The 15068-nt window shown below is 39.2% G+C and overlaps 1 protein-coding gene and 1 long non-coding RNA gene across 2 annotated transcripts in view; one reads left to right on the plus strand and one right to left on the minus strand.

The window, feature by feature from the left end:
* pleca (plectin a) overlaps positions 1-15068 on the plus strand; it is a gene marked incomplete in the record, with an annotated part of 104365 nt that overhangs the window by 75227 nt on the left and 14070 nt on the right. Inside the window, 22 exon segments of the mRNA XM_024296696.2 lie at positions 1008-1174; positions 2828-2943; positions 3092-3198; positions 3754-3873; positions 3953-4048; positions 5142-5269; positions 5786-5879; positions 7814-7968; positions 8150-8486; positions 9250-9327; positions 9409-9570; positions 9647-9751; positions 11009-11104; positions 11246-11371; positions 11450-11602; positions 11713-11867; positions 11946-12072; positions 12759-12942; positions 13053-13073; positions 13723-13880; positions 13963-14141; positions 14222-14360. Coding sequence (XP_024152464.1) covers positions 1008-1174; positions 2828-2943; positions 3092-3198; positions 3754-3873; positions 3953-4048; positions 5142-5269; positions 5786-5879; positions 7814-7968; positions 8150-8486; positions 9250-9327; positions 9409-9570; positions 9647-9751; positions 11009-11104; positions 11246-11371; positions 11450-11602; positions 11713-11867; positions 11946-12072; positions 12759-12942; positions 13053-13073; positions 13723-13880; positions 13963-14141; positions 14222-14360 — 3003 coding nt within the window.
* On the minus strand, positions 9221-11587 carry LOC118599306. The gene is made up of 2 exons (XR_004948609.1): positions 11486-11587; positions 9221-9798 (listed from the first exon to the last, which is right to left on the minus strand). It is a non-coding gene; the product is annotated as an uncharacterized LOC118599306 (long non-coding RNA).

Raw genomic sequence — 15068 nt, forward strand, 5'->3', positions numbered from 1 at the left:
AAATGCCAGTGAAATTATTAGTTCTGCTCTGACTCATCGTCACTTCTCTAAACAACAACCTGGACACAAACACTGCTACAAACTTTCCTCTTGAGGCTTGATAAAGATAATCACCAGAACTACAAAAGATTCAAATCTTCATAAGAAAAAAAGTTTAAAAGATCTAACATGCAAAAACATGAAGATATTCTGGTTAAGAGCTATTTGATAGACTCCTAAGTAAGTCGTGTTCCTTAGAAAATAAAGGTTTTTTATAAGATAAAACTCTTTTTTTTTACCAATCAGAATTACAATTGTCTAGATTTGAGACTACAGGCTTTTTTTTTTTTTTGCAAACATGCAATTTAGTTACTTATTTGGACTGTATATATTAAAAAAAATATTGTGTACATTTTTGGCACAACATTTTTTTTTTAATTGATAAAAATAAGTCTAAATGAAGTCAAACGTCTTTTTATTTTCTTCATTTTGACACTAGATTCTGAACCAGATGTTTTTTTTGGTTTATTTATTTATTATTTTTTGTCCTCACTTTCTGCTGAAATTGTGTGTCCTTTATGTATAATGAGCATCTTAATGAAGCATCATGCTCCAGATACAACTGCTCAGAGATCTTTACATTTGTGGAGGGTCTTTTTTTTATTTTAAAAGAACCCTCTTAAAAACAAGTTATCTGAGAGAAATCCGTAGGAAAACAGGGGCTTCTTTGTGTTTTATTCACCTTTTTAATAATGATCAAGCATTAATTAGACCAGAAAATTCAATTAATCATGCCTCCTTTTTAGCTTTTGACACGATTAAGCGATTTAAATGCCCATGCTTCCTAAAACCACTTCAAACCAAAAAGAAATTAGAGATACGAAAAAGCAAAAACATCTTAAATTAGACGCTCTTTTTCCAAATTTTTTTTTTTTTTTCCATTGATCTATTGATCGCTGAACCACCACAGTGTGTGAATGGGTGAATGAGGCTGACATTTACCGTCTCTTCTCGTCTTTGGCCTGCAGATCTCTGACATTCAGGTCAAAGGCCAGTCGGATGACATGACGGCCAAGGAGAGGCTGCTGCTGTGGTCTCAGAGGATGGTGGAAGGATACCAGGGTCTGCGCTGCGACAACTTCACCACCAGCTGGAGGGACGGACGACTCTTTAGCGCCATCATACACAGGCACAGGTAAGCCATGCTCAATACTAAAAAGTTCATCCCATTGTTCTTTGCAGAGTGAATCAAAATTGAGATGTTGTCCGTAAAAAAGACACGAATGTGCGCTCAAGAGTCGACACAGCTTCAAGCATGGTAGTTAAATGTGTTAAAATCGAAACCACTCAAAACAAATTAAAAGTATTAATTTTTTTTTGTAAAAAACAAAACATAACTGAATAATTTTAGCACAAACGTCCTATTTTACACAGTAAATATACCAGTAATTTACCCAAAACATATTAAGCAACTTGTGCCTACAAATAATTATTACAGTGGGGAAGTTTTTATTTTGTCCTCCATACAAGAATTTTACTTTCTGTTAAAACTTGCCTGGACCTGGGCCTTTTTACCACCCGAGGACATGAGTTTTATATACATTTTTGAGATTTTTGAGTGATGTTCTGCATTCTTTACATCAATGGACTTGGATTTATTATTGTTTTTTATTATTACTAATATTTATTGCAGTAAATGTAAAGAAAGATATGCCAGGTTCAGGTGTGTTCGGTAATGCTTTTGACTTGTCTGGACAATAAATGTTAATTACACATCTGTCAACCTCTGATACTTTTATTTATTGTAACCACATGAATTTTGTTTTGGGACAAGCATGAACTTGTAATTATTACTTTAGGATTCATTTAGTTTTGCTCATGTTTACAAGTTTTGCCATTTAAAATCATGATCAATAGATTGATTTAAACTTAAAAATATATATTTTTATGCTAAATATGCTGTTGAAAATTACAGGAAAATCACATTTTGAATGTAAGTATTTGTTAGAATTTTATCAGATGAAATCTTATTGTTTAGATTAAATCATGGCTGTTTTTTATATAAAATATTTTTATTTTAAGTAAATATTATTACTGTAGAAGTCTTTTGAGTTCCAATTATCCATCTGTGTTTATGACATCTTTCAAAACCTTCAATTTGACAGTGATCTCCTAATAGAAAGAGGCTTTAACTGATATTCTTGTCAGATTAAGTGACTTTGATGAACTTGTAGTAAAAATAAGGTGAATAAATGTGAAGCTATTGACAGAAATCCTCAATCTAATAAAGATAAATTAGTGTTTTTTGTTGTAGCTGGAGCTAGTGTAGCATATTAGGTCATTGTGTCATGTTTATTTTGTTAAAGATTAGACAAAATACCTGAAAGTGTTTACTTAGTGAATAATAGATCATTATTCTTAAGACTCATAAACTCTTAATAATCTCTGGTATTTCTGGGCCCAGCGTAGATGTACAGCCACATAGATTTACGACATTCTCCTTGCTTGTCTGAGCTTGTTGGTTGCCTCACACTAAATACTTTTAAAGCAAAAAAAGGATTATCTTATTATGGTTTTCTGTATTATTTCTTCTGGTGTCAAAAATATGTAATACACTTTCCAATTATCTGCAGCTAAAAAAGTACCATCTTCTAAAAGTTATGATCATCTTTAAAATGTTCTTTAGATCAAATGATTACCGTTAAGGTGAATTCTGGGGAATTTTATTCAAGTTTATTTATGCTTGGAAGCAAAAAGCAACTTAAGAAAAGAAACGGAAACTAATACAGGCATGAAGGTATTTTCTGCCGCACTTACAGTGGAACCCTTTTTTTGTCTTTTCCCACAGACCCGCTCTAATAGATATGAATCAGGTGTACCGGCAGACTAACCAGGAGAATCTGGAGCAGGCCTTCAGCGTGGCGGAAAGAGAGCTGGGCGTCACCCGCCTGCTTGACCCTGAAGGTATAATAATAGTTTCCAAACTAAACTGCAGTAAATCTCGAGTTATTGCCAGTCCAGATTTATATCCAAATTCTGCAGAGGACCTAAAAAATATCTTTGATTTTGAATGACTTAACAGTGTTTTTTTTTCCTCTTCATGTGACTTCAGATGTGGATGTGCCCCATCCAGATGAGAAGTCCATCATCACGTACGTCTCCTCGCTGTATGACGCCATGCCCAGAGTTCCCGACACCCAGGATGGAGTAAATGCAAACGTAGGTCCTCCCTTTTTTGCCGTTTTTCTCACAGATGTGACGCCACACGTTCCGACATGTTTTGAACATCACGATACTTCATCAACGGTTTGCTCTCTTGAGGGCCTGATGCAACAGGTTTTCAGACATTTTCAACAGTTTTAGCTGAAATTCTGCAGGATTTTTTACTTTCACAGCAATTTTACAAAAAAAAACGTAAAACTCAACTTTTGAGCTAAGCAGAAGTTTAAAAACATGCCCAAAAGATGAGAGAAGTCTTCCCTTTGTGCCTCATCCTCATCAAAGTGTTATTGTGCAGCTTCTTTGAATAAAGTTTGAAGGGAATTAAAGTACAGAGGAGCAGTGTTCCGTATTTAGCGCAGCATTCCCATTGACACTAATCTGACAAATACCAACACATTAGCTAACTTGTGTCGGGCATTTTCATAAGACCCCAATTATCAGTGCAACACAGTAGGTTTTTGAACTTTAAACATTTTTACGTTCACCGTCAAATCAGTGATGATCAATCCAAGAATTTAGACAGGATTTAATCCTTAAGATCTGCATCTTCAGGAGCTGGAGCTTCGCTGGCAGGAGTACTACGAGGTGGTCACCATGCTCCTGCAGTGGATCAGGCACCACATCCTCGTCTTTGAGGAGAAGAAGTTCCCCACCAGCTATGAGGAGATCGAGGTGACCGTCATCTTCAGACTAAACGTGGTGTGACCGATCGAGACTCAAAGGCTGATGGGGGATACGTTCTTCTCCGCAGGTTCTTTGGCGCCAGTTTTTAAAGTTCAAAGAAACAGAACTTCCCGCCAAAGAAGCCGACAAGAACCGCTCCAAACACATCTTCAAGTCATTCGAGGTGAGTTTTGTCCTCAGATCAGAGTCAGGATGCATCCTGCAGCTTGTTTAGAAGTCAGTTTTTTATGCTTTCCTTAAAATATTCATTAGTTTTCAAGGATTTGGAAGCCATGTTGACAACCAATGTAGCATGCTGCTTCATCCAAGCCAGAGGAGATGGTCAGTCAGTCTCCCCAGGTGTCTAAAATATAATCAATTTCAATCCAGCAGAACTGTCCAGGATTTGTGTTAAAAATCAGGCACATTTTCTGAAAAAATCTTACTGGATTTGATCAATTCTAACGATATCAACTAGTCATAAAACTCATCAAATTAATATTAAAACAAAGTCATCATTAATTTTTAAGAATTTTAGATGAAGATGAGAATCACATTTGGTTCAAAATGTTCAAGATATCTGAAGATATCAAAGCTAAAGTCACTGAACATTCTCAAAATCATTTTTTAAGTAATAGTTGCACTATTTTTACTTAATTATTTAGCTACTTCGCAGAAGTTTTCTGTTTTAGTGTTAAATGTTAAAATGATGTTAATGAAAATAGCCCAAAAAGACCCGAATCTGTTAATTATTTATTTAAGTATCGGATCTGGACTTTATGTCGGCAGATACTCAAAATTAAATGTCTCTGAATCGTATTGGGCCAAAAAAAAAACCTGATCAGGACGTCCCTATTTATATACAGTGTTTCCTCGTTCATATCGAGGGTTACGTTCAAAAAATAGATGGAATCCACAAAGTAGGATTACATTCTACTCTAACTTAATACACTTTTCTCAGACAGACATGAACATTTTCACACTTTATTGTCTCGTTTAAAAAATCATTTATAATTGCACTGAAAATAATCTGCTTAACAATGAGACCACTAATGGTGATCCGCAACATAGTGAGAGAACACTTTTTATTTACGTTCCTTTCATGTTAGCACAAATTTACAAAACTACACAAATTGCAAACCTAAAAATGATCAAAACAGGAAAAAAATTCTTTGTAGAAAACGACATGTCTTAAATCTCTTTCCAAAAGCAAAACAGTGAGATTCCTGGTTGAGATTTCCACCTCTTGCAAATGTTTATCGTCTGCTCTCTCTCAGGGTGAAGTCAAAGCTGGTCATGTCAAAGTGCCGCCCGGTTACCATCCGTTTGACGTGGAGAAGGAATGGGGTCGACTCCACGTTGGCATTTTGGAGCGGGAGCGCCTCCTCAGGACTGAGTTTGAGAGGTGGAGTATCTAGGCCACAAACAGACCCTCATCACATGGTGTCTGTTGCCAAAGCAAACGTTCCGATAAACCCGCGAGCCACTCGGAGAAGGTTCCCGTTTGACCATGAGCATGACTCATCTTCGAGCGATAAAGACCACACTGGAAGCAGCAGTTTGCTTTGTGAGCTGGAAAATAAAAATCGAATTAGGGGAAACACATGACGGCCGAGGCATCACTGGGGAAACTCTCTTCACAGTTAGTGCTCCTTCAGACTCTCTTAAGGATGTTTTAATCACATGGTGGGCTGGGCGTAGCTCCAGAGTTTTCCTCTTTCAGTCAGTTTTTGTTGTGAACTTAGATCATTTTACATCATGGCTTTCATGCAGCAGGGATACCGGCTAAAATCTTTATTCCTCTCCAAGACGGAGTGAGTGAGAGTCTGCTTTTGCTTTTCTTTCTGGCCTCAGTGAGCAAGAGTTTGTTAATTGGAAGTTTCTCTTGACCTTTGACCTCCTCCTCTTTTTTTTTTTGCAGGATGGAGCGACTCCAGAGGATTGTGGGTAAAGTCCAGACGGAGTCCGGAGTGTGTGAGGAGCAGCTCAACCAGGTGGAGACCCTGCTGCAGGCGGTGAGTCCCTAACTTTACTTTAATGTCCACTTTCTGCCAGAAAGATCATTTAGTCAACCGCCTGTCTTTGCATAGAGAACCTCTGCAACTCCAAACCAAAGAATCAACTTTTTCAATAAAAAAGGGATTATTGATGGAAACAAATGCTCTGATATTTCATGGTTTCGTCACATGTAACCATGGTTACGAGCAACATTCAAGGGCACTCCTGTCCTCCACAGCAGCCTCACATGCAAGCATGACAGGAGGACTTATAGTCTTAGGAGCAGAAATAACAACAAACCTCGTGATTCAAGCTAGGCCTCCAACACAGGTCAAAGGTTAAAGTAACAGACTGCCTTTTCAGGGATTTTAGTGCTTTCAAATGAAGTACATATTAACTAATAAAATGTGAGATGTTAAAGGAGCATTTAATTAAATCTCACATTTGAAGGTTAACCAAAGAGGATTACAAGTTTGTCAATTAATCTAAACAAGTATAAATCTGTCACTTAAAGCTGATAAATCTGTGTTTTTTTTAATCTTTGATTTATAAAGTTGGAAAAAATAAATGCGTTTTTATGTCTTATTTACAATTGCTTATTTTCCAATTTTAGGAAAGCAGTCATAATTGTACTGTAACTGAATAAAATGAGCTTAACAACCTTGAATCTCACAGGATCGCTTAAATAAAAGGAAAAAAAAAATCAATTTTTAAGCTTTTAAGAGATTTTGAGTCACCAAATAAACGGCTCATCATTGTGGAATTAAAAAGCATATCAATTTATTAAGATTCAAAACGTACAGATAAATTTATAATTGGTGAGATGTCGAGCATGACACTTGGTAACACATTCGGCCAGGTTTCCATAAACTCGACCTTATTTGCTGTTGATTTCCTGGATGAGGTGTGTTTAGCCAATAAGGAGCCTCAACGGCAGGTTGGTTGGAAAACAGGTAGGATACTGGCCCTCGAGGCCTGGATTTGGACACAGCTGGATTAGATTCTGTCGATTTCAAAGATTTAAGGGTCACCCAAAAGTAAATAATTTTACTTTTTACAGACCAACTATGATCCTAATAATTGTTTTTCTTCATCCTAAATCAACTTGGTGTGCATAGTATTCAATATGTCAGTTTTACTTCAATAAAAAAATCTGTACAGATCTATCTCTCCGTCTATTGTGTCCTCATTTATCTTCTATTTGGCCTATTTTTCTACATTTCCGATATACTACACTCTTGTCTTCCTCATTTTATCTACTATCAGTGGGGGTTACGACTAACCCGGGTTCCAACTGGACCAGTCAAATGTTGCTGACACAACCCGCTGCATTTACCTGGACTCGCACATTAAATCAACAGATCTTGTGTTTGCATTCTGCCAGAAGGTCAATTATGATGCAGAAAAATAAAACAAGATTTATAGCTTAGAATTTCAGTAGCTAAATGTCCCAACTTTTTAGCAGGATAAATTGTTTTTCTGATTATTAAAGCCATGTGTGAGATAAATATGATGTTTTATTTCAGCTTAATTCTAAACTATTTTTTCTTCGTTTGAAAATATTTATCTATGCATTTAAGTTCCACTATTACTTTTTATTTTTAAAATTGTTTTGTTTAATAGATGTAGCAGTGGAAGAGAATTTTTAATTTGGGGTTTTTGTTTTGGTGCAAAACTCTTAAAATGTTGAAGGTTCCATGAAGCGTCCCAAACGTCCTCCGTAAAGATCTTAGAGACAATAAATATACTTTTTCATGTGAATAGATTACCTGTGTGCTTGTTGTTGTAGGAGAAAATAACTCTAATAAGACTTAAGCCAAATAGGAAAGAGATTTCTTGTTTTTTTAAATGTATTGTGTCGAGTTTTTTCATGTTTCCTGGGAAACTGCGCTAAGTCTGGTCAATACAATGGAGCCTCCATGAAAGCTTTGCTTTTGTGTTTGTCTGTCAGGATGTGAGGATGATGAGTTCTGGAAAACCGCCGCAGCACACAGCAGAGGTGGAAGCTGATCTGGAAAAAGCAGAAGGAATGATCCGATTCCTCTTCAATGATGTTCAGCTTCTCAAGGACGGGCGCCACCTGCAGGCGGAACAGATGTACCGGAGGTGCAAATAAAGAAACCGCAGACGAAACAAACCTTTTATGATACAAGTGCATCAGCAGTTTGTGTGGTTAAATATGTGATCAATCACATATTAGGTTATTTCTAATTGGCTTGTTCTTTTTGAAAGTTATTTAAAAAACATGAACTAAAAACAGACTAAATGTTTTGTGTTTCCGTCTCAGAGTTTATCGTCTCCATGAGAGGCTGGTGAACCTGCGCAGTGAGTACAACCTGCGCCTGAAGTCCGGTGTGGCCGCCTCTCAGATCCCCATGACCCAGATTCACACCGTCCAGGTCCTGCAGCAGTCCTCCAAAAGCGCACGGCCAGAGCTGGATGAGGTCACTCTGCGCTACGCCCACGACCTGCTGGGCTGGGTGGAGGAGAACCAGCGGCGGGTGGATGAGGGCGAGTGGGGGTCTGACCTGGCCAACGTGGAGTCTCAACTGGGCAGCCATCGTGGACTCCACCAGTCTGTGGAGGAGTTCCGCAGCAAGATAGAGAGAGCCAAGGCCGACGAGGTGCGTGGAGGTTATTCTGAGCAAGCAGATATGATGGATTTGTCCAACCATCTCACCAGAGATTGTCTTCTACTGAAGACTACAGCCTAAATGCTGCTCAAAGAAAAATGTCAACATGATCTCGTGGCATTTTTCTCTTGATAGAGCACTTACATAAAGAAAATGAAGCTTAAAATTGCATTTCTGAGCGTTTGTTTTTGCAAACCATTGAATCAAGAGCAGACAGTAAACAAAAGAAAGAAGAAAAGGTTGTAGGTGTGACGTAGAAGCTATTATAGCAAGCCACAAACTCTCTGTTCCACTCTATTCTGATGCATCCACTTATGATCCAATCCATGTAGGTCTTCATTTTCCTCGTCTGAGCTGAAATCTGGCTCAAAACTCTACGACATGATGGCGCCGCAATGTTAAGGTGGGGTTGTGAGGCGCTGTAAGCTAGCCGGAGAAAGTGTAAACAAAGGAATGATGGGAAATTTGTGCAGAAATAGTCCCAGCCACAAATTGGAGACAAATTTCTAACAAACTCCTGCCGCTCTGCAGAAAATAATTATAACTCAAAGACCATTGAATTTCAGTGAAACTTTAAATGTTGATCTGTTCCTGTCTCGACTTTTCTCGTCTCTGAAAAGAAGAATCTTCAACTGTTCTATTGTTCATCTCTTTTATACAGTTTTTCACAACTTATTCAAATACATTTCAAACAAAATAAGCTGTAAAATTTAATTTAACAATTATTTTTTTCTTTTTTTTTTTTCTTTTCCAGGGTCAGATTTCACCCGTCAGTAAACCAGCATACCGCGAGTATCTGGGAAAACTGGAGCTTCAGTACGGAAAGCTCCTGGTGAGTCAGAGGAATAGTTAGTGAAAATGTAGGAAGAGGTCCAAAATAATTCCTTTATCTCATTCTTCTGTGTCCCTGCAGACCGCATCAAAGGCCCGTTTGCGCTCCCTAGTGGAGCTCCACACTTTTGTCAGTGCAGCGACCAAAGAACTCATGTGGCTCAATGAGAAGGAGGAGGAGGAGGTCAACTACGACTGGAGCGAACGAAACACCAACATGGTGTCCAAGAAGGACAACTACTCGGTAGCGTGACAAAGTGACTCCCTCTTTCCCGCTGGTTTGATCTCAGTGGAATGACGGTGGTTCTGCTGCTCCACAGGGTTTGATGAGAGAGCTGGAACTCCGGGAAAAGAAGGTGAACGGCGTCCAGGCGACAGGCGACAAACTGCTGAGAGACGGACACCCCGCCAGGAAGACGATAGAGGTGATGCTTTGAAGAGTTTCTTTTTCTCCTTCTCATGTGACTGTTGCCTAGTTACAAAACCACTAAAAACACGGTTAACCAATTTTTTTGTCTCCATATACAAACAGAGTTTTAAAAAACTCAAGTAAACTTCAATTAATTGGATCCTGATGGATTCATAAATCCCGGACGAGCCCCCAATTTATGTCTAAGAGATTTCTGGATATGTATAACAAAAACACAGAAAGTTTGTCTCCATAAAAAGATAAAATATGTTTAAAAGAAAAATAATAAAGGACAAAGAAGCATAACCTAAAGGTGAAAGGCCAAATCTGAAGCTTTAATACGGCATTTCTCCTGATTTTAATGATTGTCAGGCACCATTTTTAATATTGACTTTACAATAAACCTTAAAGAGCCGCTTTGATGTTTTTTTTTTGACTTTGTTTTTGCTGCTCAGCAGCTGCTTGAGTCTCAGTGTGACTGTGGTCACATGTCCCTGGATAACAGTCCAGCCACTGTTAGCTTTGTGCATTTGACACAGCAGCTTCTCGAATCCCCATGCTATTCAACGCAAATTAAATTTTGACAGTAATTCAAGGGGAAATCTCAAAAGATGGGGTGTTGCGAAACAGGAAGTAACAAAGATCAGTGAGGATGAAGTGAGAAAGACATTAATGAGGATGTTTCTGACTGTTGAACCAGATCTTGGAGGCGTGTGTGAAGATGCCTAAGGAATTGGCGAGAAGTGTTCTGGTTTCACGCAAGAACCACAGATTAAATACTTGCTTTGAGGATATTAGTGGAAAAGATCAGAAGGAACTGCACGAGAGCAGCTTTTATTTGTATGTGAAAGTCCAGATAAGTGTGTTGGAGTTGTTCAGGACAGCTGTACGACAGTGGTGTGATGTTCTGTAGGTGTGACAAAGAAACTCAAGGTGGAGGTGGGTGCGCACCAAGGATCAGCTTTGAGCCCCTTCTTGTTTCCATGGTGATAGACAGCCTGACAGATGACAGTTATCTCTGTGAATCATGATGTTTGCAGACGTCTGTACTGAGAGCAGGAAAGCAGACTGAGATAGTTTGGAGATATTCAGAGAAGGGTCAGGGGTTATGCTTGTCAAAAAAAAAAATACTTTGGCTAGAGCTACTAGGAAGGACCCTTAGAGGAGAGGAGCAGAAGTTAGGGTTAGATGGACGATGAGGGAGCAGCTTTTAGGCATGTATCCTGCTGCAATTTGCATTAAAAGCTGATTAACAATGTTGTTTTTTCCTCAGGCTTTCACTGCAGCCCTGCAGACTCAGTGGAGTTGGATCCTTCAGCTCTGCTGTTGCATTGAAACGCATCTAAAGGAAAATACAGCCTACTTCCAGGTAACAACTTCACCATGGAAGAAGCCAGTTAATATGGTTCCAATTTCCATGAAAGCACAAAGCTCCTCCGCGGCGCCAAGTTGGAGACCAGCTCTAAATTCCATAGCAGATCCACATTTGTTTGATTTATTCTTTGTCTAGTTCTTCGCTGATGTGAAGGAAGCCGAGGAAAAGATGAAGAAGATGCAGGACACGATGAGGAGGAAGTACACATGTGACCGCTCAGTCACTGTGACGAGGCTCGAAGATTTACTGCAGGACGCCGCCGTGAGTTCACTCTCGCTGCTGAGAATTCAAATGTTCTCCTACCATTTGAAATAGCAAACACGATTTAATTCTTTGCAGGATGAGAAAGAGCAACTGGCAGAGTTCAAAACTCACCTGGAAGGCCTGAAGCGAAAAGCCAACACCATTGTCCAGCTGAAGCCGCGGAACCCAACGACCCCTATCAAGGGAAAACTGCCCATCCAGGCGGTGTGTGACTTCAAACAAATGGAGGTAGGCTTCACTCCATCCTCTTTTAATAAATATGTCAAGGAATACACCATAAATGTTCTGCATGATCATAGTATGGTGAAAGTCATTCTTAAACTTCTTTTCTCTTCCAGATCACCGTCCACAGAGGAGACGAGTGTGCTCTGCTGAACAACACACAGCCTCACAAATGGAGAGTGGTGAACAACAAGGGCAGCGAGGCGTCTGTGCCCTCCATTTGCTTCCTGGTGCCTCCTACCAACAAGGATGCTGTGAACAGCGTTGCTGGGTGAGGCTTTTCATCTGCTGGGTTTTTGACCTGCATGAAGTCGGAACAAAAACAAGAACATTTTCTTTCAAACCTCAGGCTGGATGGAAACCTGCAAAGGCTGCACGGTATGTGGCAGACGATGTTTGTGGACCTAAAGAGCCTTTTATCCTGGCAGTACCTGATGAGAGACATCCACATCATCAACACCTGGAACGTCAGCATGGTAAAAAAAAACAAATTTAAAAACAGTTTTCTTAAAACCAAACTTGGCTCTATTTATTGTCATAAAAGTCAAGATTCATTAAGTCGGCGAAGAAAGGCTAAACTAAAATATTCCTGTATATGCAAAAGATCTATTCAAACCAGCTGTGACCACATGTAGAGAAAAAAAGAAAGGTGAAGCACTTCAGCTGCGCCCGCTTAGGAAAATATTTTTCTGCTGCACCAAATCAGATGTTTGTCGGAGCCTTTGCGTCTGCAAACCCAGCAGAAATGAAAGTAAAAAAAAAACTCAGGAATATACCAACAAACACCTGAAAATGAAAGAAAAAAAACATCTTATAAGAAAATACAAAAGAAAAACATCATGTCTAACTGATGCACTTTACTAGAGCAAGAAAATTCTCAGAAGAGACAGAGAACCTGAAACAAGAGACTCGGAGGATGCAACTTCAAAACTAATCATTAATGTTCAAACACTATCCTGCAGAGAACCACAGTTGAGTGGGCGGGGCTTATCTTGAAGCATCTACAGTCAGTACGGCAATAAAAAAAACAATCAGAAATCCCAAAAAAAGGTTAATAATGTCAAGGTCACAGTCACCTCAAAAGAGAAGATGAGACCTCCTAGTGGACCCACATCTGTGTTCCGTCACAGCTTTGGGGTTCATGGTTTTGCTCCTCGTGCAGTTCAAGACCCTGAGAGTGGAGGAGTACCGACTGGCTCTGCGGAACTTGGAGCAACACTACCAGGAATTCTTGAGAGACAGCCAGGACTCTCAGATGTTCGGAGCTGAAGACAGGCTGCAGGTGGAGTCCAACTACAAAAGAGCCAACCAGCACTTTCACTCGTTGGTCAGCACTGCAGAACAAGGTTTGGACCCATATACACATTCTTGTTTTGGCTCAATTTGGAGCACGACATGAGATCAGATTGATTCCTATTTATTTGTGTGTGAATTGATTGTTGGGTTGACATTTCAGGCTCTATGCCGCCCATATCAGGTAAGATATTGAGTTGAAATGGTGCTTCTGAGTGGCTGAAGTTCAGCTTCGTGCACAATTAATCTTAGCTGATTTATTTCTAATTTCAATCGTCTTCAACTTGAGCATCATGTTGCTGATTCCTACAAATGACAAGTGAATGAACCAATTAGTTCACCGACTAATCCTTTATTAATACAGTTCATCAATGTGATGATGCATGATGAAGACATTTTTGTGACACAAAAAAACAACAATAAAAAGAATCCTTTCAATTTGATTTAATACACTTCAGTTTTAAACTTTTGAGATGATTTTATGGATGAAAATATTTGAACATTTTTTTCATTAACTGCTAATGATTGCTACTACTTTTCTGCACAAGTCTGTGGGGTGCACAAGCTGCTGTGTTGGATACAATCAGAAAGTATTAATTTGTGTGGCTGATGAAAAGCTCTTTACAACACAGATCAAGTCATTTAGGAGTTATATCCATCAGCAGAAAAAAAAGCTAGTTATTTGCCAAAGCTGCCCAAACTCAACCCCATAAATCATACAAAGGCGAATTAAAACTTGACACTCAAATTAGCAACGTTAAACAAAATTTCGACTAATAACCAAAGACGGTTTTAAAAACCAGAAAACTCGACTCTTTTTTTCCCCTTACCAGGAGAGCAAGATGAGTCTGTGTGCAGGACTTACCTGACAAAGATCAAAGATCTTCGTCTGCAGCTGGAGAGCTGTGAAAACCGAACGGTGACTCGTCTTCGGCAGCCAGTGGAAAGAGAAGCGCTGAGAGCCTGTGCTCTGAAGACCGCCGAGCAAATGGTAACATCTGCAGAGCGAAGCAGCACCAGCATGGTTTGCTGAGACAGCGCCACTAAAGGTTTTCTCCCTTTTTTAATCACAGAAAGTTCAGTCCGAGCTGGAAGGCTTGAAAAAGGACTTGAGCTCCATTGCTGAGAAGACGGAGGAGATCTTGGCGTCTCCTCAGCCGTCCAGCTCGGCCCCCATGCTGCGCTCGGAATTGGACGTCACCCTAAAGAAGATGGAGCACGTCTACGGCCTGTCCTCCGTCTACCTGGACAAGTGAGGCTCAGACACCCCGGATAATCTGACGGTTGTTGAAATGTCTCTGGCTTTCCTCTAATGCACAAACTCGCTTTCAGACTGAAAACCATCGATGTCGTGATCAGAAATACTAAAGACACAGAGGAGACGCTGAAAAACTATGAGACTTGTCTTCGGGATGTTAGGAAGGTGCCAAACGAGGAGAGAGAAGTAGAGGACCAACGCAGCCAACTGAAGGTAACAGGAATGCTTTTTTGTTTAAGTCATTTGGTCTCTTCACCCAGAAGAGCAACAACCTGTGTGTAGGTCTAACCCCGGGCTCACAACGCTAGCGTTACAGCTCCGATGTTAGCGCCAGAGCCTTTACTTTAAAAGTGTGAGAGGAAATCCCACAACAGTCGTTGACATCCTGAGTCTGCGGTTAGGAGTCTGTGACTAATTTAGTTTACTGAGGAACTGTATGCTAATTTGGAATATAGCTAATATTTTAGCAAAATGCTGATGTTTTCAGCTAATTTGTTATCTACTGTAGTTTTTTTTTCTTTTTAGATAATTTACAATGTAGCTTCTATTTTAGCAACATGCTAACATTTTTGACTATTTTAGTTTACTGGGAAATTTTAGGTTACTTTGGAGTTTAGCTAGTAATTAAGCAACAAGCTAGCTTTTTTGGCTAATTTGGCTTCTAATGAGTTTTTTATGCTAATTTGGAGTTTAGCTAATATTTTAGCATTATGCTAACATTTTTGGGGTTATTTGTTATCTAATGAGGTTTCAGGCTGATTTAGAGTTTAACTTTTCTTTTAGCAACATGCTAACATTTTGGTCTGATTTAATTTAGTGAGGAAGTTTATGCTAATTTGGAGTTCAGCTAGTAATTAAGCATATTTTTTTATAATTTAGTACTTTACTAAAGGTAGAAGGTAATATAATTTAAAAAAAAAA

This window comes from Oryzias melastigma, linkage group LG11 (genome assembly GCF_002922805.2).
Source record: "Oryzias melastigma strain HK-1 linkage group LG11, ASM292280v2, whole genome shotgun sequence".
Taxonomy (NCBI): Eukaryota; Metazoa; Chordata; class Actinopteri; order Beloniformes; family Adrianichthyidae; genus Oryzias; species Oryzias melastigma.